At 43.1% G+C, this 26,174-nt stretch overlaps 1 protein-coding gene across 1 annotated transcript; it reads right to left on the bottom strand.

Annotated features, from left to right (window-relative positions):
* Positions 1 to 258: 258 nt before the first annotated feature.
* LOC143350666 (uncharacterized) lies at positions 259 to 5,880 on the bottom strand. The gene is made up of 2 exons (XM_076782687.1): positions 4,498 to 5,880; positions 259 to 3,921 (listed from the first exon to the last, which is right to left on the bottom strand). The coding sequence occupies exons 1-2, from the start codon at positions 5,878 to 5,880 to the stop codon at positions 259 to 261; spliced, it is 5,046 nt and encodes a 1,681-aa protein (XP_076638802.1).
* Between the last annotated feature and the right edge of the window lie 20,294 nt (positions 5,881 to 26,174).

Genomic DNA, 26,174 nt, shown 5'->3' with positions numbered 1-26,174 from the left:
CTCGACCTTCCAATCCTTCGATACTTACATGCCGTTTCCCGACCGAATCGCGACTGTTCCCGTCCTTCTCGTAATCACCGCGCTTATCTACCTATTTCCCCACTCCAAATGAATCCACCACCACGAAAATTGTAAATGAAACGAAAACGAAATTTGTACTTATATTAGTGATCAAACCAGCAGACGTGTTAAACAATTAAACCTAAAAACTTATTAATTGTGTTGTCAACAAATTCCCCCTCCCGTGTCTGAGATGTCTTACTCAGCACTAATATCCATGGGTTTCAGCACAATTAATTTCGAAACTGGTCTAATAATTTTGCCTTTCGTTGTCTTAATTTCGGCCACCCGTACTCGCCCGTCCCTTCCAGGAAACGTGGTTGTGACTATTCCGCGTGGCCATATGTTTCTAGGCAGCTGAGAATCAACAATGAGGACCAAGTCTCCTACTGCTAGGGGTTGCACCTCTTGATGCCAGCGACGCCTTTTTATCAGTGTGGGAAGATATTCTTTGACCCAACGCGACCAGAAATGATCAGCTAGGTTCTGTGCTATCCTCCACTGCTTGCGTAAATTTTGGCCTTCTCTGCCGCCTAGTCCCACTGCCAATGGGTTAATAGAAGATGTTCCAATCAAAAAATGGTTTGGTGTTAAACTTTCTCCATCTCTGTGGTCTACGGATACGGATGTTAGTGGCCTACTATTTACAGTATGTTCAGCCTCTGCTAACATCGTGGCCAGCGTTTCCTCACGAGGTGCCCTTTCTTTCAGGATGATTCTCAGGGTGATTTTGACCGACTTAACTAAACTTTCCCAACAACCACCCATATGAGGAGCCCCCGGAGGAATAAAACGCCACTCCACGCCCTTGCTCATAGCTCTATCCCTCAGCGTATCGCAGTCTAAGTCCGTTACAAGCCTTTTCAATTCGGCGTGAGCTCCTCTTAAGTTGGTACCATTGTCTGAATATATTATAGTCGGGAACCCACGCCGAGCGGCCATACGCGAAAGAGCCATAATCGTAGCATCCGTTGTCAAAGTGGATGCTATTTCAATATGGATAGCTCGGATATTCAAACAAGTAAATAATACGCCCCATCGTTTCTCGCGCCTCCTACCTACCGTGACTTCCATAGGACCAAAATAATCAATTCCACAATTGGTGAATGGTCTTACATGATGATCTATTCGCACGCTTGGCAGATCTGCCATCCGAGGTATTTGCGGTGTTTTCTTATTCATACGACATACTTGGCATCGACTTGCAACAGTTTTTACAGTTGGTCGTAATCTTAAAATCCAAAACGATTGCCTCAATTCGTTGACCACCGTCTCCGTACTGCCATGATTTGCCTTTTGATGATAGTGTAATATCAGAAGGCGTGTATATCGGTGACCTCCATCCAATATTACTGGTTCTTTCATAGTGTGCGGTACCCCTTCGGCTGCCGATATTCGCCCACCGAGCCGAATGAGTCCGACTTCATCCAAAAATGGTGTTAATTGATGTAGTCGGCTTTTACAGCTTATTACTCCTCCATGGTTTAATGTATGCAATTCTTCTGAAAAACTATCTCGCTGACACTGGGCCGACCATTTTCTCACTGCCCACTGTACATGTACATTAGTTAATGGGACCTTCTTCTTAGCTAAGCAACATTCACTGAAAACTAGTAGCCAAGCTGTGCTGCGGATTAACCGAAACCATGAAGAAAATCGCTCAATTTGAGGTAGCTCCAATCTTCCAAAGTCCACATTTGCTCCTACAAACTCCGGCCTAAGTTCTTCTCTAGGACCTGGCACGGTGGTTCTTGGTTGGGCATGCCAAAAACGTTCATTATTGCGCAAAAATTCTGGTCCCGAAATCCATCTGGATTTCTCTAAGGGCATTGGACCGTTTTCGCGCGTTGCGTCGTCGGCTGGATTCTCCTTTGAGGGAATCCATTGCCATTCGTTCTGACTAGTTAGGTCATCTATTTCACCCAAACGATGAGCCACAAACGCTTTGTACGTTCGGTAATCCGACCGCAACCAACTTAACACTGTGCACGAGTCCGTCCAAAAAACTCTTTTGGTTATTTTCCTGCTATGTTCTTGTTGTACGGTACGAGCTATGCGACTGGCAAGCAATGCGGCTTGTAGTTCTAGACGCGGGATAGAAATGGGTTTCAATGGGGAAACACGACATTTGCCCAAAATAAATGTGACGGTTGTTATTCCATCTTCGTATACGTCGCGCCAGTAGGCCACTCCTGCATACGCCTTTTCACTGGCGTCACAAAATACATGAAGCTCTGTAGCACAAATAGTCGCATTTCGCTGCAAGTAGCAACGGGGTATGGAGAAGTGTTTTATATGTTGCAGATCTTGGATCCATCTCTTCCATTCTACGTATTCAGTATCCTTCAACACTTCGTCCCATGCGATAGTGCTACGCCAGCTGTTCTGCAGTAGAATTTTACTTCTAATAGTAAAGGGACTAAGAAATCCGTAGGGGTCGAACACGGACATAATCACGCTTAACATTTGTCGTTTGGTGGGTTTCTGTTCTCCAGTTAATATTTCCCGCTGAATTCGTTTCAGACTCAAGTTGAAGGATAGCCTATCTTCGTCAGGATTCCATTTAATGCCTAACACCCTTTCCGTCGGATGTTGATCAAACGTGAGATTTACTTTCAAACGTGACCGTTTCTCGCTGGGCAGACTGTCTAATACCATTCGGCTATTGCATGTCCAATTTCGTATGTCGAAACCACCTCTGCGATGAATTTCAGTAACTTCGCGAATAAGTTTAACGGCTTCTTCAATAGTGTCAGCACCATCGATGTAGTCGTCCATGTAGTGATATTTCATTATGGCTTCCGCTGCTTTAGGGTATTCCAGTTCCAATTCTTTTGCATTAACGTTCTTGACAAACTGAGCTGAGCAAGGTGAAGATGTCGCGCCGAATATCAGGAAAGTCATTACATATACGTCTGGTTCCTTGGCTCTGTCCATCCCACGCCATAGAAAATGTTGTGCGAACTGGTCTTCCGGACGTATTTTTATTTGAAGGAACATTTCCTTGATGTCCGCGGTAAAGGCAATACGTTTCTGTCGAAATCGAAGTAATGATCCTAACAGCGAATTAAGCATGTCTGGTCCCGGCAGCAGTGCATCGTTCAAACATGTCCCATGGTATACTGCCGCGGCATCGAACACAACGCGTAATTTTTCTGGTTTATTTACATTTCTTACTCCAAAATGCGGTAGGTACCATACTCGCGTATCGTTTACTACAGGTAGAATTACTTTAGACGCGTAACCACAATCTAGAAAATGTTGAATTTGTTCACAATATTGTGCCGCAAATTTAGGATCTTTATCCATCTTACGCTCCAGGCTTTTAAGTCGAGTCACTGCGTATTGCTTATTATTCGGAAACTCAATCGCATCAGACCTCCATAACAATCCTGTTTCCCATCGATCATTTACCCTTCGCGTTGTTTTCTTTAATATTTTCTCCGCTCGCACGATTAACACGTTATTCCTCGGTTTTTCACTAACGCCTAGGGATTCTATATTAAAATGGTGTTTGACCAGCTCGTTTAGCCGACTGTCACGGAAGTGATTATTATTTCGTTCTCTCATTTCAGTTAACTGCAGCATAGTTAATTCGTTTTCTTCGTTTGCACCGCATGGCAAATGCCCATGTATCGTCCACCCAAGATTTGTGTATGATGCTACTGGTGCTTGTCTCCCCGACTCCCTTACTTCAAGTGATGTAATCAAATCCCAATGATCTTGACCTATCAAAATTTCCGGGGTCACGTTAGAATAACCTTCGATGTTTAAATCTTTTAAGTGTCGATGCTTCTTTACTTCGCTCACGTGTAATGTCTGAGAGGGCAGTGATAAACTCCGTATTGTTCTAGCTACTATCTGAAAGGTCTTTACACTGTTTTTGCCTCTAATATCAAAATCGACGCTTTTACTTTTCATCGAAACGGTTCCCATTCCCCCTACTCCTCTTAACTGTAAAAAAGTTGGTCTACCTGCTGACCCGATTTTATTCGCTGCCGATGCGTCAACTAAAGTTATTGTGGATCCTTCATCCAAGAGGGCATATGTCTGTAAATCCCCGCGTGCTCCGGTGATTACTACTGGCACTACTTTCAAGAGGATTCCCTTACAGCTCGTCTGTCAAGTATTTGCAGTAACTTCTACCGACTCCGAGCTTCCAGGTACCGGAGATAGCGGTAAATTATTCCTCACCACTGTGGTACTCGTTGAACGCCCATTTGCGTGTAGAAGTTTATGATGGGCCCGTTTACACGTCGCAAATCCGCACCCTTTAGCTCCGCAACGAATACTACGATGTCTTCCTACCAGGCATCGGAAACATACTCCTTTCTGTCGCGCCCATTCCCATCGTTGGGGTACAGCTAAGCTACTAAATCGTCGGCAACCGGTAACCATATGATTTTCCGTTAAACAGTAATTGCAACGACTAATTACTTTCCTGTTGGGCGAAAGTATCTTTGAACTATCCGTTGTTGCTGTTAAAACGGTTGCTTTAGATTCTGCAGTGCGTTTAGTCTTATCGCGTATGTACAGTTTTCCTTCTCGTGGGTACCGAACGTTAGGAGTTATTAAGTTACTAGTCCCAGCTTTGCAAGCAATCTCAGCTTCAAAAAATAGGAATTTTGCAAGTACAACTAATTTAGGCTCATTTCCTTCATTATTCTCATTCAAGAACCTATTATATTGGTAAATCATGTTCATTGGTAATTTTCGCAGTATCTCCGAATTCAAGTCGGGACTCTGCAGATAACCAATGTGATTAACTGCTTGCAAAGCCGCTACGCAGTTCTTAACTGTGGTAGCAAACGTCACCAGGTTTCCACCTATACCGCCAATACGGGGAAGATTCTTTATGTCTTCGACAATCTTTGTAGCTACGACGTCGGGGTTACCGAACCTTAGTTCTAGGGTCTCCATTATTTGACGTACGTCGCTTGCCGTCACCATAAGAGACGCTACTGCATCGCGTGCCGGACCACGCAGACACGCATACAACCGCGAAACGTTTTCTTCTTCGGAATATCCTCCCTTCTGCGTCGTCAAATCGAACACACGTTTAAATCTTGCCCATTCCACAGTGTCTCCATTAAATATCGGTAGCTCCCCCTTAGATGTTAAACGGTTTAATAATTGTCGCGATGAATCTCCCGTTGCTGATCTACCCTGGATGGCCTCAATTGTGCGGCTCAAAACATCTGTCAGTTTTGAAATTCCAGAAGTTTCATTCCTCTGCATGTTCGGAACACTGTCTACCGCGCGTTGATAATGGCTGGATGCGGCTGTCGCATTTCGTTCCGCTTGATCTGCTTGGCCGCCTATTTGTCGCGTGTAATTGTTAACTGACGTCTCTCGATGGTTATCGGTGAAATTAGATACGTGAGCCGATGACTTCTCGAGCCAGGCGCGTATCGAGCGATTAGTGTTGTTGTCTTGACTACATCCCTGGTTTGCGTCTGGACGTGGTACTAAGGAACTTCGATCACTACTTCCACCATTTGTCCCTTCCTCCAGTTGAGCTATCTCTAACTCTAACCTCTCGTCAATCAATTCCAGTTCAACCTTTTCCTTTTCTTCGAGCAACTTTCGACGAACCTTCGCACGCTGTTCCGCCGCTTGAATTTCCAATCGCCTCTTTCGAAGCGACGATGAAGTTGAAGCGGCTTGCGAGGCCACCGAGTGCACGGTGCCACCTGCTGGATTTGGCTGCGATGCTAGCACGGCAGAATCTCGTAGACCTGCTTCCTCGTCTGGTTGCTCCACAATAGCACGTTTCCCACGCAGTGGGTGACAGGCAGGCCGTCCCGATCGTGTAGCCATTCCAGTCCTGGTTGTAAGTGGACGTCCTCTGCTTCCCCCTGGTCGACTCGATTTCGAGCGTTTCGTCGATGACATAGTAGCACTCGATATGTGTTGCAGAAAACACGAAATAAACCACGATAAATGATACAATGCTAGAACATTGGATCTTCCACAGCCTTCAAGCATTCTCCGAAACATACACCAATTATCACCGCAGTTACCCCAAACGTCCCGGCCCCCATCGCCCACAGATCGCTGGCTCATATCCGGCTCGAAGGACCATTGTTTACCATCGACCCACGGGCGAAAGGGAGCAGGGATCAGATGGGAGTACAGACAAAACAGGCAATACTTTGTATGTCATAGATTTATTCAGGAATTTTACAATTTCTTGTTCCTTATATCTCTTAGGTATTCGAAAGTCGATCAGCGTGCCGACCCCGAATGCCGTCCCATTAGCGATTTGAAAGTTTTACCATATTGTCATAGTGACCACCGATTAATGCCAAAACCAAATCCGGAACTCTTGCCATCGAGTTCACCCATGCACTCGACCTCGCAAGGCACCAGTTGCGAGGAACGCTCAACAATCGTCTACGCGACATTGTACCGTCCAGCCAGGGAACAATGACGCAGTAGTCGACATCGGAGCACGAGCTTTGGGAATTATAATATGCCAAATTAGAGATGCCGATACACGCCCGAACAGCCAGGGAACGTGCCAAAATTAATCAACAAACAAATCGCTATGCCGTTTCCCGACCGAATCGCGACTGTTCCCGTCCTTCTCGTAATCACCGCGCTTATCTACCTATTTCCCCACTCCAAACCACCACGAAAATTGTAAATGAAACGAAAACGAAATTTGTACTTATATTAGTGATCAAACCAGCAGACGTGTTAAACAATTAAACCTAAAAACTTATTAATTGTGTTGTCAACAAAGTATGTGAAAAATGCGAAAGTATGACCCTGATGTGGGCAAATCCCAGACCTATCCCAGACCTGACTTGCATTGTCCTCTAAAATATTGATCGAAACCAGGTTTAATTGACTGCTTCAGTGTGGTACCACATTACTACGTGATCCAATCCAGAAATAGCCCAGGATCTAGCCATGAAGTATGAGAAATATGCGAAAGTATGAGCCTGATGAGGGCAAATCCTAGACCTAACCCAGACCTAACATGCGTTATCATCTAAAATATTTATCAAGACCTGGTTTAATTGATTGTTTCAGTGTGGTACCACATTACTACGTGAACCATACCAGAAAAAACCCAGGATCCGTTCAACAGGTATCTGAAGAATGCGAAAGTATGAGTCTGATGAGTGAAAATCTCAGGGCTAACCTAGACCTAACATGCATTATCCTCTAAAATATTGATCCAAACCAGGTTTAGTGGACTGTTTCAGTGTGGTACCACTTTACTACGTGATCCAAAGCAGAAAAAACCCTCGATCGGGTCAACATGTTTGTTAGAACTGCGAAAGTATGACCCTGATGAGGGCAAATCCCAGGCCTAACCCAGACCTAACATGCGTTATCCTCAAAAATATTTATCAAGACCAGGTTTAACTGAATGTTTCAGTATGGTACCACATTACTACGTGAACCATACCAGAAAAAACCCAGGATCCGTTCAACAGGTATCTGAAGAATGCGAAAGTATGAGTCTGATGAGTGAAAATCTCAGGGCTAACCTAGACCTAACATGCATTATCCTCTAAAATATTGATCCAAACCAGGTTTAGTGGACAGTTTCAGTGTGGTACCACTTTACTACGTGATCCAAAGCAGAAAAAACCCTCGATAAGGTCAACATGTATGTTAGAACTGCGAAAGTATGACCCTGATGAGGGCAAATCCCAGGCCTAACCCAGACCTAACATGCGTTATCCTCTAAAACATTTATCAAGACCAGGTTTAATTGATTGTTTCAGTGTGGTCCCACATTACTACGTGATCCAAACCAGAAAAAACCCAAGATCCGTCCAACAAGTATGTGAAGAATGCGAAAGAATGAGTCTGATGAGGGCAAATCCCAGACCTATCCCAGACCTATCCCAGACCTAACATGCGTTATCCTCTAAAATATTTATCAATACCAGGTTTAATTGATTGTTTCAGTGTGGTCCCACATTACTACGTGATCCAAACCAGAAAAACCCAGGATCTGTTCAACAAGTATATGAAGAATGCGAAAGTATGAGTCTGATGAGTGAAAATCTCAGGCCTAACCTAGACCTAACATGCGTTATTCTCAAAAATATTGATCGAAACCTGGTTTAATCGACTGTTTCAGTGTGGTACCACATTGCTACGTGATCCAAACCAGAAAATAACCCAGGATCTGTTCAACGAGTATGTGAAGTGTGCGAAAGTATGAGTCTGATGAGGGCAAATCCCAGACCTATCCCAGACCTATCCCAGACCTAACATGCGTTATCATCTAAAATATTTATCAAGACCTGGTTTAATTGATTGTTTCAGTGTGGTACCACATTACTACGTGAACCATACCAGAAAAAACCCAGGATCCGTTCAACAAGTATCTGAAGTATGCGAAAGTATGAGTCTGATGAATGAAAATCCTCGGCCTAACCTAGACCTAGCATGCGTTATCCTCAAAAATATTGATCGAAACCAGGTTTAGTAGACTGTTTCAGCGTGGTACCACCTTACTACGTGATACAAACCAGAAAAAACCCAGGATCCGTTCAACAAGTATGTGAAGAATGCGAAAGAATGAGTCTGATGAGTGAAAATCCCAGGCCTAACCCAGACCTAACATGCGTTATCCTCAAAAATATTGATCGAAACCTGGTTTAATCGACTGTTTCAGTGTGGTACCACATTACTATGCGATCCAAACCAGAAGATAGCCCAGGATCTATCCATGAAGTATAAGAAATATGCGAAAGTATGAGCCTGATGAGGGTAAATCCTAGACCTAACCCAGACCTAACATGCGTTATCCTCAAAAATATTTATCAAGACCAGGTTTAACTGAATGTTTCAGTATGGTACCACATTACTACGTGATCCATACCAGAAAAAACCCAGGATCTGTTCAACAAGTATGTGAAAAATGCGAAAGCATGAGTCTGATGAGGGCAAATCCCAGACCTATCCCAGACCTAACTTGCGTTATCCTCTAAAATATTGATCGAAACAAGGTTTAATTGACTGTTTCAGCGTGGTACCACATTACTACGTGATACAATCCAGAAACAGCCCAGGATCTAGCCATGAAGTATGAGAAATATGCGAAAGTATGAGCCTGATGTGGGCAAATCCTAGACCTAACCCAAACATAACATGCGTTATCCTCTAAAATATTTATCAAGACCAGGTTTATTTGAATGTTTCAGTGTGGTACCACACTACTACGTGATCCAAACCAGAAAAAACCCAGGATCCGTTCAACAAGTATGTGAAAAACGCGAAAGTATGAGCCTGATGAGGGCGAATCCCAGACCTATCCCAGACCTAACTTGCGTTATCCTCTAAAATATTGATCGAAACCAGGTTTAATTGACTGTTTCAGCGTGGTACCACATTACTACGCGAACCAAACCAGAAAAAACACAGGATCCGTTCAACAAGTATGTGAAGAATGCGAAAGTATGAGTCTGATGAGTGAAAATCCCAGGCCTTACCTAGACCTAACATGCGTTATCCTCAAAAATATTGATCGAAACCAGGTTTAATTGACTGTTTCAGCGTGGTACCACATTACTACGTGATACAATCCGGAAACAGCCCAGGATCTAGCCATGAAGTATGAGAAATATGCGAAAGTATGAGCCTGATGAGGGCAAATCCTAGACCTAACCCAGACCTAACATGCGTTATCCTCAAAAATAGTTATCAAGACAAGGTTTAACTGAATGTTTCAGTGTGGCACCACATTACTATGTGATCCATACCAGAAAAAACCCAGGATCTGTTCAACAAGTATGTGAAGAATGCGAAAGTATGAGTCTGATGAGTGAAAATCCTCGGCCTAACCTAGACCTAACATGCGTTATCCTCAAAAATATTGATCGAAACCAGGTTTAATAGACTGTTTCAGCGTGGTACCACATTACTACGTGATACAATCCTGAAACAGCCCAGGATCTAGCCATGAAGTATGAGAAATATGCGAAAGTATGAGCCTGACGAGGGCAAATCCTAGACCTAACCCAAACCTAACATGCGTTATCCTCTAAAATATTGATCCAAACCAGGTATAATGGACTGCTTCCGTGTGGTACAACATTACTACGTGATCCAAACCAGAAAAAACCCAGGATCAGTTCAACAAGTATGTGAATAACGCGAAAGTATGAGCCTGGTGAGGGCGAATCCCAGATCTATCACAGACCTAACTTGCGTTATCCTCAAAAATATTGATCGAAACCAGGTTTAATGGGCTGTTTCAGTGTGGTACCACACTACTACGTGATCTGTACCAGAAAAAAACCCAGGATCTGTTCAACAAGTATGTGAAAAATGCGAAAGTATGACCTTGATGTGGGCAAATCCCAGACCTATCCCAGACCTAACTTGCATTGTCCTCTAAAATATTGATCGAAACCAGGTTTAATTGACTGCTTCAGTGTGGTACCACATTACTACGTGATCCAATCCAGAAATAGCCCAGGATCTAGCCATGAGGTATGAGATATATGCGAAAGTATGAGCCTGACGAGAGCAAATCGTAGACCTAACCCAGACCTAACATGCGTTATCCTCTAAAATATTTATCAAGACCAGGTTTAACTGAATGTTTCAGTGTGGTCCCACATTACTACGTGATCCATTCCAGAATAAACCCAGGATCTGTTCAACAAGTATGTGAAAAATGCGAAAGCATGAGTCTGATGAGGGCAAACCCCAGGCCTAACCTAGACATAACTTTCGTTATCCTCTAAAATATTGATCGAAACCAGGTTTAGTGGGCTGTTTCAGTGTGGTACCACATTACTGCGCGATCCAAACCAGAAAAAACCCAGGATCTGTTCAACAAGTATGTGAAAAATGCGAAAGTATGACCCTGATGTGGGCAAATCCCAGACCTATCCCAGACCTAACTTGCATTGTCCTCTAAAATATTGATCGAAACCAGGTTTAATTGACTGCTTCAGTGTGGTACCACATTACTACGTGATGCAATCCAGAAAAAGCCCAGGATCTAGCCATGAAGTATGAGAAATATGTGAAAGTATGAGCCTGATGAGGGCGAATCCCAGACCTATCCCAGACCTAACGTGCGTTATCCTCTAAAATAATGATCGAAATCAGGTTTAATTGACTGTTTCAGCGTGGTACCACATTACTACGTGATACAATCCAGAAACAGCCCAGGATCTAGCCATGAAGTATGAGAAATATGCGAAAGTATGAGCCTGATGAGGGCAAATCCTAGACCTAAACCAAACCTAACATGCGTTATCCTCTAAAATATTTATCAAGACCAGGTTTAATTGAATGTTTCAGTGTGGTACCACATTACTACGTGAACCAAACCAGAGAAAACCCAGGATACGTTCAACAAGTATGTGAAGAATGCGAAAGTATGAGTCTGATGAGTGAAAATCCCCGGCCTGACCTAGACCTAACATGCGTTATCCCCAAAAATATTGATCGAAACCAGGTTTAATCGACTGTTTCAGTGTGGTACCACAGTACTACGTGACCCAAACCGGAAAAAACCCAGGATCTGTTCAACAAGTATGTGAAAAACGCGAAAGTATGAGCCTGATGTGGGCAAATCCCAGACCTATCGCAGACCTAACTTGCGTTATCCTCAAAAATATTGATAGAAACCTGGTTTTATCGACTGTTTCAGTGTGGTACCACATTACTACGAGATCCAATCCAGAAATAGCCCAGGATCTAGCCATTAAGGATGAGAAATATGCGAAAGTATGAGCCTGACGAGGGCAAATCCTAGACCTAACCCAGACCTAACATGCGTTATCCTCTAAAATATTGATCCAAACCAGGTTTAATGGACTGTTTCAGTGTGGTACCACACTACTACGTGATCCAAACCAGAAAAAACCCAGGATCCGTTCAACAAGTATGTGAAGAATGCGAAAGTATGTGTCTGCTGAGTGAAAATCCCCGGCCTAACCTAGACCTAACATGCGTTATCCTCAAAAATATTGATCGACACCAGGTTTAATCGACTGTTTCAGTGTAGTACCACACTACTACGTGATCCAAACCAGAAAAAACCCAGGATCTGTTCAACAAGTATGTGAAAAACGCGAAAGTATGAGCCTGATGAGGGCAAATCCCAGACCTATCCCGGACCTAACATGCGTTATCCTCTAAAATATTGATCCAAACCAGGTTTAATGGACTGTTTCAGTATGGTACCACACTACTACGTGATCCAAACCAGAAAAAACCGAGGATCTGTTCAACAAGTATGTGAAAAACGCGAAAGTATGAGCCTGATGAGGGCAAATCCCAGACCTATCCCAGACCTAACTTGCGTTGTCCTCTAAGATATTGATGGAAACCAGGTTTAATTGACTGTTTCAGTGTTGTACTTCATTACTACGTGATGCAATCCAGAAAAAGCCCAGGATCTAGCCATGAAGTATGAGAAATATGCGAAAGTATGAGCCCGATGAGGGCGAATCCCAGACCTATCCCAGACCTAACTTGCGTTATCCTCTAAAATATTGATCGAAATCAGGCTTAATTGACTGTTTCAGCGTGGTACCACATTACTACGTGATACAATCCAGAAACAGCCCAGAATCTAGCCATGAAGTATGAGAAATATGCGAACGTATGAGCCTGATGAGGGCAAATCCTAGACCTAACCCAAACCTAACATGCGTTATCCTCTAAAATAGTTATCATGACCAGGTTTAATTGTTTGTTTCAGTGTGGTCCCACATTACCACGTGATCCAAACCAGAAAAAACCCTCGATTAGGTCAACATGTATGTTAAAACTGCGGAAGTATGACCCTGATGAGGGCAAATCCCAGGCCTAACCTAGACCTAACATGCGTCGTCCTCTAAAATATTGATGGAAACCAGGTTTAATTGACTGTTTCAGTGTTGTACTTCATTACTACGTGATGCAATCCAGAAAAAGCCCAGGATCTAGCCATCAAGTATGAGAAATATGCGAAAGTATGATCCTCATGGGGGCAAATCCTAGTCCTAACCCAGACCTAACATGCGTTATCCTCTAAAATATTTATCAAGACCAGGTTTAATTGAATGTTTCAGTGTGGTACCACATTACTACGTGAACCAAACCATAAAAAACCCAGGATCTGTTCAACAAGTATGTGAAGAATGCGAAAGTATGAGTCTGATGAGTGAAAATCCCAGGGCTAACCTAGACCTAAAATGCGTTATCCTCTAAAATATTGATCCAAACCAGGTTTAATGGACTGTTTCAGTGTGGTACCACTTTACTACGTGATCCAAAGCAGAAAAAACCCACGATCAGGTCAACATGTATGTTAAAACTGCGGAAGTATGACCCTGATGAGAGCAAATCCCAGACCTAACCTAGACCTAACATGAATTGTTCTTTAAAATATTGATCAAAACCTGGTTTAATTGACTGTTTCAGTGTGGTACCACATTACTACGTGATCCAATCCAGAAATAGCCCAGGACCCAGCCATGTAGTATGAGAAATATGCGAAAGTATGAGCCTGATGAGGGCAAATCCTAGACCTAACCCAGACCTAACATGCGTTATCCTGTAAAATATTGATCCAAACCAGATTTAATGGTCTGTTTCAGTGTGGTACCACACTACTACGTTATCCAAACCAGAAAAAACCCAGGATCTGTTCAACAAGTATGTGAAAAACGCGAAAGTATGAACCTGATGAGGGCAAATCACAGACCTATCCCAGACCTAACTTGCGTTGTCCTCTAAGATATTGATGGAAACCAGGTTTAATTGACTGTTTCAGTGTTGTACTTCATTACTACGTGATGCAATCCAGAAAAAGCCCAGGATCTAGCCATCAAGTATGAGAAATATGCGAAAATATGAGCCTGATGAGGGCGAATCCCAGACCTATCCCAGACCTAACTTGCGTTATCCTCAAAAATATTGATCGAAATCAGGCTTAATTGACTGTTTCAGCATGGTACCACATTACTACGTGATACAATCCAGGAACAGCCCAGGATCTAGCCATGAGGTATGAGAAATATGCGAAAGTATGAGCCTGATGATGGCAAATCCTAGACCTAACCCAAACCTAACATGCGTTATCCTCTAAAATAGTTATCATGACCAGGTTTAATTGATTGTTTCAGTGTGGTCCCACACTACTACGTGATCCAAACCAGAAAAAACCCAGGATCTGTTCAACAAGTATGTGAAGAATGCGAAAGTATGAGTCTGATGAGTGAAAATCCCAGGGCTAACCTAGACCTAAAATGCGTTATCCTCTAAAATATTGATCCAAACCAGGTTTAATGGACTGTTTCAGTGTGGTACCACTTTACTACGTGATCCAAAGCAGAAAAAACCCACGATCAGGTCAACATGTATGTTAAAACTGCGGAAGTATGACCCTGATGAGAGCAAATCCCAGACCTAACCTAGACCTAACATGAATTGTTCTTTAAAATATTGATCAAAACCTGGTTTAATTGACTGTTTCAGTGTGGTACCACATTACTACGTGATCCAATCCAGAAATAGCCCAGGACCCAGCCATGAAGTATGAGAAATATGCGAAAGTATGAGCCTGATGAGGGCAAATCCTAGACCTAACCCAGACCTAACATGCGTTATCCTCTAAAATATTTATCAATACCAGGTTTAATTGATTGTTTCAGTGTGGTCCCACATTACTACGTGATCCAAACCAGAAAAACCCAGGATCTGTTCAACAAGTATGTGAAGAATGCGAAAGTATGAGTCTGATGAGTGAAAATCTCAGGCCTAACCTAGACCTAACTTGCGTTATCCTCTAAAATATTGATCGAAATCAGGCTTAATTGACTGTTTCAGCATGGTACCACATTACTGCGTGATACAATCCAGGAACAGCCGAGGATCTAGTCATGAAGTATGAGAAATATGCGAAAGTATGAGCCTGATGAGGGCAAATCCTAGACCTAACCCAGACCTAACATGCGTTATCCTGTAAAATATTGATCCAAACCAGATTTAATGGTCTGTTTCAGTGTGGTACCACACTACTACGTTATCCAAACCAGAAAAAACCCAGGATCTGTTCAACAAGTATGTGAAAAACGCGAAAGTATGAGCCTGATGAGGGCAAATCACAGACCTATCCCAGACCTAACTTGCGTTGTCCTCTAAGATATTGATGGAAACCAGGTTTAATTGACTGTTTCAGTGTTGTACTTCATTACTACGTGATGCAATCCAGAAAAAGCCCAGGATCTAGCCATCAAGTATGAGAAATATGCGAAAATATGAGCCTGATGAGGGCGAATCCCAGACCTATCCCAGACCTAACTTGCGTTATCCTCAAAAATATTGATCGAAATCAGGCTTAATTGACTGTTTCAGCATGGTACCACATTACTACGTGATACAATCCAGGAATAGCCCAGGATCTAGCCATCAAGTATGAGAAATATGCGAAAGTATGAGCCTGATGAAGGCAAATCCTAGACCTAACCCAAACCTAACATGCGTTATCCTCTAAAATATTGATCCATACCAGGTTTAATGGACTGTTTCAGTGTGGTACCACTTTACTACGTGATCCAAAGCAGAAAAAACCCCCGATCAGGTCAACATGTATGTTAAAACTGCGGAAGTATGACCCTGATGAGGGCAGATCCCAGGCCTAACCTAGACCTAACATGCGTTGTCCTCTAAAATATTGATGGAAACCAGGTTTAATTGACTGTTTCAGTGTTGTACTTCATTACTACGTGATGCAATCCAGGAAAAGCCCAGGATCTAGCCATCAAGTATGAGAAATATGCGAAAGTATGAGCCTGATGAGGGCAAATCCTAGACCTAACCCAGACCTAACTTGCGTTGTCCTCTAAGATATTGATGGAAACCAGGTTTAATCGCCTGTTTCTGTGTGGTACCACATTGCTACGTAATCCAAACCAGAAAAAACCCAGGATCAGTTCAACAAGTATGTGAAAAACGCGGAAGTATGAGCCTGATGAGGGCGAATCCCAGACCTATCCCAGACCAAACTTGCGTTATCCTCTAAAATATTGATCGAAACCAGTTTTAATTGACTGTTTCAGCGTGGTACCACATTACTACGTGATCCAAACCAGTAAAAACCCAGGACCCGTTCAACAAGTATGTGAAGAATGCGAAAGTATGAGTCTGATGAGTGAAAAACCCCGGCCTAACCTAGACCTAACATGCGTTATCCTAAAAATATTGATCGAAACCTGGTTTAATCGACTGTTTCAGTGTGGTACCACATTACTATGTGATCCAAACCAGAAAATAACCCAGGATCTGTTCAACGGGTATGTGAAGTGTGCGAAAGTATGAGTCTGATGAGGGCAAATCCCAGACCTATCCCAGACCTAACATGCGTTATCCTCTAAAATATTTATCAACACCAGGTTTAATTGCTTGTTTCAGTGTGGTCCCACATTACTACGTGATCCAAACCAGAGAGAACCCAGGATCTGTTCAACAAGTATGTGAAAAACGCGAAAGTATGAGCCTGATGAGAGCAAATCCCAGACCTATCCCAGACCTAACTTGCGTTGTCCTCTAAGATATTGATGGAAACCAGGTTTAATTGACTGCTTCAGTGTTGTACTTCATTACTACGTGATGCAATCCAGAAAAAGCCCAGGATCTAGCCATCAAGTATGAGAGATATGCGAAAGAATGAGCCTGATAAGAGCAAATCCCAGACCTAACCTAGACCTAACATGAATTATTCTCGAAAATATTTATCATGACCAGGTTTAATCGACTGTTTCAGTGTGGTACCACAGTACTACGTGACCCAAACCAGAAAAAACCCAGGATCTGTTCAACAAGTATGTGAAAAACGCGAAAGTATGAGCCTGATGAGGGCAAATCCCAGACCTATCCCAGACCTAACTTGCGTTGTCCTCTAAGATATTGATGGAAACCAGGTTTAATTGACTGTTTCAGTGTTGTACTTCATTACTACGTGATGCAATCCAGAAAAATCCCAGGATCTAGCCGTTAAGTATGAGAAATATGCGAAAGTATGAGCCTGATGAGGGCGAATCCCAGACCTATCCCAGACCTAACTTGCGTTGTCCTCTAAAATATTGATCGAAATCAGGCTTAATTGACAGTTTCAGCGTGGTACCACATTACTACGTGATACAATCCAGAAGCAGCCCAGAATCTAGTCATGAAGTATGCGAAGTGTGCGAAAGTATGAGTCTGATAAGGGCAAATCCCAGACCTATCCCAGACCTAACATGCATTATCCTCTATAATATTTATCAAGACCAGGTTTAATTGATTGTTTCAGTGTGGTCCCACATTACTACGTGATCCAAACCAGAAAAAACCCAGGATCCGTTCAAAAAGTATGTGAAGAGTGCGAAAGTATGAGTCTGATGAGCGAAAATCCCAGACCTAACCTAGACATAACATGCGTTATCCTCTAAAATATTGATCAAGACCAGGTTTAATTGACTGTTTCAGTGTTGTACTTCATTACTACGTGATGCAATCCAGAAAAAGCCCAGGATCTAGCCATGAAGTATGAGAGATATGCGAAAGTATGAGCCTGATGAGGGCAAATCCTAGACCTAACCCAAACCTAACATGCGTTATCCTCTAAAATATTGATCCAAACCAGGTTTAATGGACTGCTTCAGTGTGGTACCACTTTACTACGTGATCCAAAGCAGAAAAACCCCTCGATCAGGCCAACATGTATGTTAAAACTGCGAAAGTATGACCCTGATGAGGGCAAATCCCAGGCCAAACCTAGACCTAACATGCGTTGTCCTCTAAAATATTGATGGAAACCAGGTTTAGTTGACTGTTTCAGTGTTGTACTTCATTACTACGTGATGCAATCCAGAAAAAGCCCAGGATCTAGCCATCAAGTATGAGAAATATGCGCGAGTATGAGCCTGATGAGGGCAAATCCTAGACCTAACCCAGACCTAACATACGTTGTCCTCTAAAATATTTATCAAGACCAGGTTTAATTGATTGTTTCAGTGTGACCCCACATTACTACGTGATCCAAACCAGAAAAAACCCAGGATCCGTTCAACAAGTATGTGAAGAATGCGAAAGTATGAGTCTGATGAGTGAAACTCCCAGGCCTAACCTAGACCTAACATGCGTTATCCTCAAAAATATTGATCGAAACCTGGTTTAATCGACTGTTTGAGTGTGGTACCGCAGTACTATGTTATCCAAACCAGAAAATAACCCAGGATCTATTCAACGAGTATGTGAAGTGTGCGAAAGTATGAGTCCGATGAGGGCAAATCCCAGACCTATCCAAGACCTACATGCGTTATCCTCTAAAATATTTATCAAGACCATGTTTAATTGATTGTTTCAGTGTGGTCACACATTACTACGTGATCCAAACCAGAAAAAAACCCAGGATCCGTTCAACAAGTATGTGATGAATGCGAAAGTATGAGTCTGATAAGTGAAAATCCCAGACCTAACCTAGACCTAACATGCGTTATCCTCTAAAATATTGATCCAAACCAGGTTTAATGGACTGTTTCAGTGTGGTACCACACTACTACGTGATCCAAACCAGAAAAAACCCTGGAGCTGTTCAACAAGTATGAGAAAAACGCGAAAGTATGAGCCTGATGGGGGCAAATCCCAGACCTATCCCAGACCTAACTTGCGTTGTCCTCTAAGATATTGATGGAAACCAGGGTTAATTGACTGTTTCAGTGTTGCACTTCATTACTACGTGATCCAAACCAGTAAAAACCCAGGATCCGTTCAACAAGTATGTGAAGAATGCGAAAGAATGAGCCTGATGAGAGCAAATCCCAGTCCTAACCTAGACCTAACATGAATTATTCTCTAAAATATTGATCGAAACCAGGTTTAATTGACTGTTTCAGTGTGGTCCCACATTACTACGTGATCCAAACCAGAAAAAACCCAGGATCCGTTCAACAAGTATGTGAGGAATGCGAAAGAATGTGTCTGATGCGTGAAAATCCCAGGCCTAACCTAGACCTAACATGCGTTATCCTCTAAAATATTGATCGAAACCTGGTTTAATCGACTGTTTCAGTGTGGTACCACATTACTGCGTGACCCAAACCTGAAAAAACCCAGGATCTGTTCAACAAGTATGTGAAAAACGCGAAAGTATGAGCCTGATGAGGGCAAATCCCAGACCTATCCCGGACCTAACATGCGTTATCCTCTAAAATATTGATCCAAACCAGGTTTAATGGACTGTTTCAGTATGGTACCACACTACTACGTGATCCAAACCAGAAAAAACCGAGGATCTGTTCAACAAGTATGTGAAAAACGCGAAAGTATGAGCCTGATGAGGGCAAATCCCAGACCTATCCCAGACCTAACTTGCGTTGTCCTCTAAGATATTGATGGAAACCAGGTTTAATTGACTGTTTCAGTGTTGTACTTCATTACTACGTGATGCAATCCAGAAAAAGCCCAGGATCTAGCCATCAAGTATGAGAAATATGCGAAAGTATGATCCTCATGGGGGCAAATCCTAGTCCTAACCCAGACCTAACATGCGTTATCCTCTAAAATATTTATCAAGACCAGGTTTAATTGAATGTTTCAGTGTGGTACCACATTACTACGTGAACCAAACCATAAAAAACCCAGGATCTGTTCAACAAGTATGTGAAGAATGCGAAAGTATGAGTCTGATGAGTGAAAATCCCAGGGCTAACCTAGACCTAAAATGCGTTATCCTCTAAAATATTGATCCAAACCAGGTTTAATGGACTGTTTCAGTGTGGTACCACTTTACTACGTGATCCAAAGCAGAAAAAACCCACGATCAGGTCAACATGTATGTTAAAACTGCGGAAGTATGACCCTGATGAGAGCAAATCCCAGACCTAACCTAGACCTAACATGAATTGTTCTTTAAAATATTGATCAAAACCTGGTTTAATTGACTGTTTCAGTGTGGTACCACATTACTACGTGATCCAATCCAGAAATAGCCCAGGACCCAGCCATGAAGTATGAGAAATATGCGAAAGTATGAGCCTGATGAGGGCAAATCACAGACCTATCCCAGACCTAACTTGCGTTGTCCTCTAAGATATTGATGGAAACCAGGTTTAATTGACTGTTTCAGTGTTGTACTTCATTACTACGTGATGCAATCCAGAAAAAGCCCAGGATCTAGCCATCAAGTATGAGAAATATGCGAAAATATGAGCCTGATGAGGGCGAATCCCAGACCTATCCCAGACCTAACTTGCGTTATCCTGAAAAATATTGATCGAAATCAGGCTTAATTGACTGTTTCAGCATGGTACCACATTACTACGTGATACAATCCAGGAACAGCCCAGGATCTAGCCATGAAGTATGAGAAATATGCGAAAGTATGAGCCTGATGATGGCAAATCCTAGACCTAACCCAAACCTAACATGCGTTATCCTCTAAAATAGTTATCATGACCAGGTTTAATTGATTGTTTCAGTGTGGTCCCACACTACTACGTGATCCAAACCAGAAAAAACCCAGGATCTGTTCAACAAGTATGTGAAGAATGCGAAAGTATGAGTCTGATGAGTGAAAATCCCAGGGCTAACCTAGACCTAAAATGCGTTATCCTCTAAAATATTGATCCAAACCAGGTTTAATGGACTGTTTCAGTGTGGTACCACTTTACTACGTGATCCAAAGCAGAAAAAACCCACGATCAGGTCAACATGTATGTTAAAACTGCGGAAGTATGACCCTGATGAGAGCAAATCCCAGACCTAACCTAGACCTAACATGAATTGTTCTTTAAAATATTGATCAAAACCTGGTTTAATTGACTGTTTCAGTGTGGTACCACATTACTACGTGATCCAATCCAGAAATAGCCCAGGACCCAGCCATGAAGTATGAGAAATATGCGAAAGTATGAGCCTGATGAGGGCAAATCCTAGACCTAACCCAGACCTAACATGCGTTATCCTCTAAAATATTTATCAATACCAGGTTTAATTGATTGTTTCAGTGTGGTCCCACATTACTACGTGATCCAAACCAGAAAAACCCAGGATCTGTTCAACAAGTATGTGAAGAATGCGAAAGTATGAGTCTGATGAGTGAAAATCTCAGGCCTAACCTAGACCTAACTTGCGTTATCCTCTAAAATATTGATCGAAATCAGGCTTAATTGACTGTTTCAGCATGGTACCACATTACTGCGTGATACAATCCAGGAACAGCCGAGGATCTAGTCATGAAGTATGAGAAATATGCGAAAGTATGAGCCTGATGAGGGCAAATCCTAGACCTAACCCAGACCTAACATGCGTTATCCTGTAAAATATTGATCCAAACCAGATTTAATGGTCTGTTTCAGTGTGGTACCACACTACTACGTTATCCAAACCAGAAAAAACCCAGGATCTGTTCAACAAGTATGTGAAAAACGCGAAAGTATGAGCCTGATGAGGGCAAATCACAGACCTATCCCAGACCTAACTTGCGTTGTCCTCTAAGATATTGATGGAAACCAGGTTTAATTGACTGTTTCAGTGTTGTACTTCATTACTCCGTGATGCAATCCAGAAAAAGCCCAGGATCTAGCCATCAAGTATGAGAAATATGCGAAAATATGAGCCTGATGAGGGCGAATCCCAGACCTATCCCAGACCTAACTTGCGTTATCCTCAAAAATATTGATCGAAATCAGGCTTAATTGACTGTTTCAGCATGGTACCACATTACTACGTGATACAATCCAGGAACAGCCCAGGATCTAGCCATCAAGTATGAGAAATATGCGAAAGTATGAGCCTGATGAGGGCAAATCCTAGACCTAACCCAAACCTAACATGCGTTATCCTCTAAAATATTGATCCATACCAGGTTTAATGGACTGTTTCAGTGTGGTACCACTTTACTACGTGATCCAAAGCAGAAAAAACCCCCGATCAGGTCAACATGTATGTTAAAACTGCGGAAGTATGACCCTGATGAGGGCAGATCCCAGGCCTAACCTAGACCTAACATGCGTTGTCCTCTAAAATATTGATGGAAACCAGGTTTAATTGACTGTTTCAGTGTTGTACTTCATTACTACGTGATGCAATCCAGGAAAAGCCCAGGATCTAGCCATCAAGTATGAGAAATATGCGAAAGTATGAGCCTGATGAGGGCAAATCCTAGACCTAACCCAGACCTAACTTGCGTTGTCCTCTAAGATATTGATGGAAACCAGGTTTAATCGCCTGTTTCTGTGTGGTACCACATTGCTACGTAATCCAAACCAGAAAAAACCCAGGATCAGTTCAACAAGTATGTGAAAAACGCGGAAGTGTGAGCCTGATGAGGGCGAATCCCAGACCTATCCCGGACCAAACTTGCGTTATCCTCTAAAATATTGATCGAAACCAGTTTTAATTGACTGTTTCAGCGTGGTACCACATTACTACGTGATCCAAACCAGTAAAAACCCAGGACCCGTTCAACAAGTATGTGAAGAATGCGAAAGTATGAGTCTGATGAGTGAAAAACCCCGGCCTAACCTAGACCTAACATGCGTTATCCTAAAAATATTGATCGAAACCTGGTTTAATCGACTGTTTCAGTGTGGTACCACATTACTATGTGATCCAAACCAGAAAATAACCCAGGATCTGTTCAACGGGTATGTGAAGTGTGCGAAAGTATGAGCCTGATGAGGGCAAATCCCAGACCTATCCCAGACCTAACATGCGTTATCCTCTAAAATATTTATCAACACCAGGTTTAATTGCTTGTTTCAGTGTGGTCCCACATTACTACGTGATCCAAACCAGAGAGAACCCAGGATCTGTTCAACAAGTATGTGAAAAACGCGAAAGTATGAGCCTGATGAGAGCAAATCCCAGACCTATCCCAGACCTAACTTGCGTTGTCCTCTAAGATATTGATGGAAACCAGGTTTAATTGACTGCTTCAGTGTTGTACTTCATTACTACGTGATGCAATCCAGAAAAAGCCCAGGATCTAGCCATCAAGTATGAGAGATATGCGAAAGAATGAGCCTGATAAGAGCACATCCCAGACCTAACCTAGACCTAACATGAATTATTCTCTAAAATATTTATCATGACCAGGTTTAATCGACTGTTTCAGTGTGGTACCACAGTACTACGTGACCCAAACCAGAAAAAACCCAGGATCTGTTCAACAAGTATGTGAAAAACGCGAAAGTATGAGCCTGATGAGGGCAAATCCCAGACCTATCCCAGACCTAACTTGCGTTGTCCTCTAAGATATTGATGGAAACCAGGTTTAATTGACTGTTTCAGTGTTGTACTTCATTACTACGTGATGCAATCCAGAAAAATCCCAGGATCTAGCCGTTAAGTATGAGAAATATGCGAAAGTATGAGCCTGATGAGGGCGAATCCCAGACCTATCCCAGACCTAACTTGCGTTATCCTCTAAAATATTGATCGAAATCAGGCTTAATTGACAGTTTCAGCGTGGTACCACATTACTACGTGATACAATCCAGAAGCAGCCCAGAATCTAGTCATGAAGTATGCGAAGTGTGCGAAAGTATGAGTCTGATAAGGGCAAATCCCAGACCTATCCCAGACCTAACATGCATTATCCTCTATAATATTTATCAAGACCAGGTTTAATTGATTGTTTCAGTGTGGTCCCACATTACTACGTGATCCAAACCAGAAAAAACCCAGGATCCGTTCAAAAAGTATGTGAAGAGTGCGAAAGTATGAGTCTGATGAGCGAAAATCCCAGACCTAACCTAGACATAACATGCGTTATCCTCTAAAATATTGATCAAGACCAGGTTTAATTGACTGTTTCAGTGTTGTACTTCATTACTACGTGATGCAATCCAGAAAAAGCCCAGGATCTAGCCATGAAGTATGAGAGATATGCGAAAGTATGAGCCTGATGAGGGCAAATCCTAGACCTAACCTGTTTAAATATGTTAAAAAATTATTTAAAATCGCGTTAGTCTGAAAATATTAAATTCTCGGCTGCGATTCCCGTATCCGTTTGTGTACGTGACACTGCGGAAGGTTAAGCGTTCGACAGGTTCGTTGAACGTTCGGACGATTTAAAACCGCGGCCGTTTACGTGTTTTGTACGCCGACCTCACGCGAAGATTCGCTTCACACCGGTTTAAACGGTATCGTGACGTCAGCGTCGAGAGAGAGAACCGTATAATATATTGAAAAGAGATCGACAGCTGAATTCGGCAGCGCCGCGTCGTGACGACAAGGCGCGACCGAGTCTTCGTCTGTCGATCCGCAACGATATTCGTAATTAATCACGAGCCGACTGCCAACGGGAGCGGATCCCAGAAGATCTCGCTCCTCAAGTACGGACTCGCATATAACATTTGGACTTGTTTAACAAAGAATTCTCTCCGTTGCTGCGGTTAGAGTTTCCTAGAACAATCTACCTGCGAGAAAAGGGAGGTCGTCATACACGCTGCGCGTGGCGCGACCGCCTTCGCTAGGAAGGATTGTACGTTGCAGTCGTTGCCGCGACCGCGACGTAAGGGACTCAGGGTGCACCCACCCAGAATCCCTTTAAAGCTATACGGCTTTGGAGCCTCCCAAAGGTCATACCGTTGAATCGGTACCGCCTCGTGGAGTGCTCTTCGTGCAAAGGTCGCCAAAAAACCCTCTCCAAAAACCCGTCGGTGTACGAGTCGACCGTACACCCTACGGAGGAGTTCGGGTTCAAGGTCGCCTCACCTTCCGTCACGCCGCCTACCAAATACGGTCCCCGTGCAACACGGTCGCCGGGTAGGCTTTATAGTGCGGTTGGACCCGCGAGGGATTTTTTGCAAAGGACACTTTACTGTCACGGTCCCCGGTAGAAACGGTCGCCGTGCAGTAATTTTACAGTGTCGCAGGAAATCTCCTCGCACGACGTTCCTACGTCACCCGCACGGAGAGCGTGCTCACGGGATCCACCCATTTGGAGCTTTACGACCTCCATTTGGTGACCCGTCCGTGGCTAAGTCGCCCCCGACAGATACGAGTGAATTCTCTTCTGTTCAGGGCAAAAGTATCGCTGATAATTTCAATAAATAATTATCAGCGTACAAGTACAAATTTACAGTCCACTGATTCACGTTAAACGACAGCTGATTCCCCCCTCCCTGCGCACCGCTGGTCGCTAGGAGAGCGAGACGAGCAGCTGACGAGCGTGTTTACGATACGTGTACGCACGTATTTAATCTGAACAAACCTTTGTTACAGCAACCAAGGTCCATCCCAACCGGGGCAACGCCGGTGAAGCCACACCCCTGGCTGGATTAAAAATTAATTCTTTTTTTGTAATTTATATTTTTTATTTTTTTCATTTCTTTTTTTGTTAAAATTAAATAAACGGCTTGTCGCTTCGCGACAAGCGAAAATTACAAAATAAAAAACTTATCAATCACTCTCCCTAGTATTTCCCTCGTCCGGACCCCGGTTAGAACCCTTAGTTTTCTAACAAACGGTCCTTCGAGCCGGATTGAGGTTGAAAGAAAAGGAAAGAGTTGCAGTACGTTCACGTAAGTCGCTGCTTACGGGACCACTTAATTTCGAGTAGATTGTAAAATCCTCGAATTAGAGATCACCATGTCTGTCGCCAAGGATGAAGGTCGAAGCGAGTTCGAAGGCGATCTCGACGACCTGATCACCCGGTTCGACATGATGTCAAGGTCGATCTCTTACTTAAAGAAACGTGGCCGAGCTCAGTTCACTGAGGAGCTCCTCAGGACAAAGCTCGCCACCGTATTCGAACAATACAAGGAAGCTATTGAGCAGTACTTGTCGATTCGGAGAAAATATGCCCCTGCGAAACGCAACACGTGCGACTTCCTCGCAAAAGGTGGCGTAGAGAATAAGGAGACGGAATATATGGAATTCCAGGCGTACGTTACCACGGAGCTGACCAGACTGGCCGCTGAATCAAAAGCGGCACCCACGTCGGTCAGCCCCCATGATGTCGCTATCGAACTTCCAAAACAACGGCTCCCCAAGTTCGGAGGTGACCCACGTAAATGGAGACATTTCGCGGATCTGTTCACCTCCGGCATAATAAATAATCCGAGGCTTGCAGATGTGCATCGATTGCAATATCTGAACGCCTGTCTGGAGGATAAAGCGTTGGCAGCGATCGCGCACCTCGA

The sequence above is a fragment of the Colletes latitarsis genome, unplaced genomic scaffold (assembly GCF_051014445.1).
Source record: "Colletes latitarsis isolate SP2378_abdomen unplaced genomic scaffold, iyColLati1 scaffold0013, whole genome shotgun sequence".
NCBI classification, from domain to species: Eukaryota; Metazoa; Arthropoda; class Insecta; order Hymenoptera; family Colletidae; genus Colletes; species Colletes latitarsis.
The sequence above is the reverse complement of the archived record's forward strand: the minus strand, read 5'-3'. Positions and strand labels throughout refer to the sequence as shown.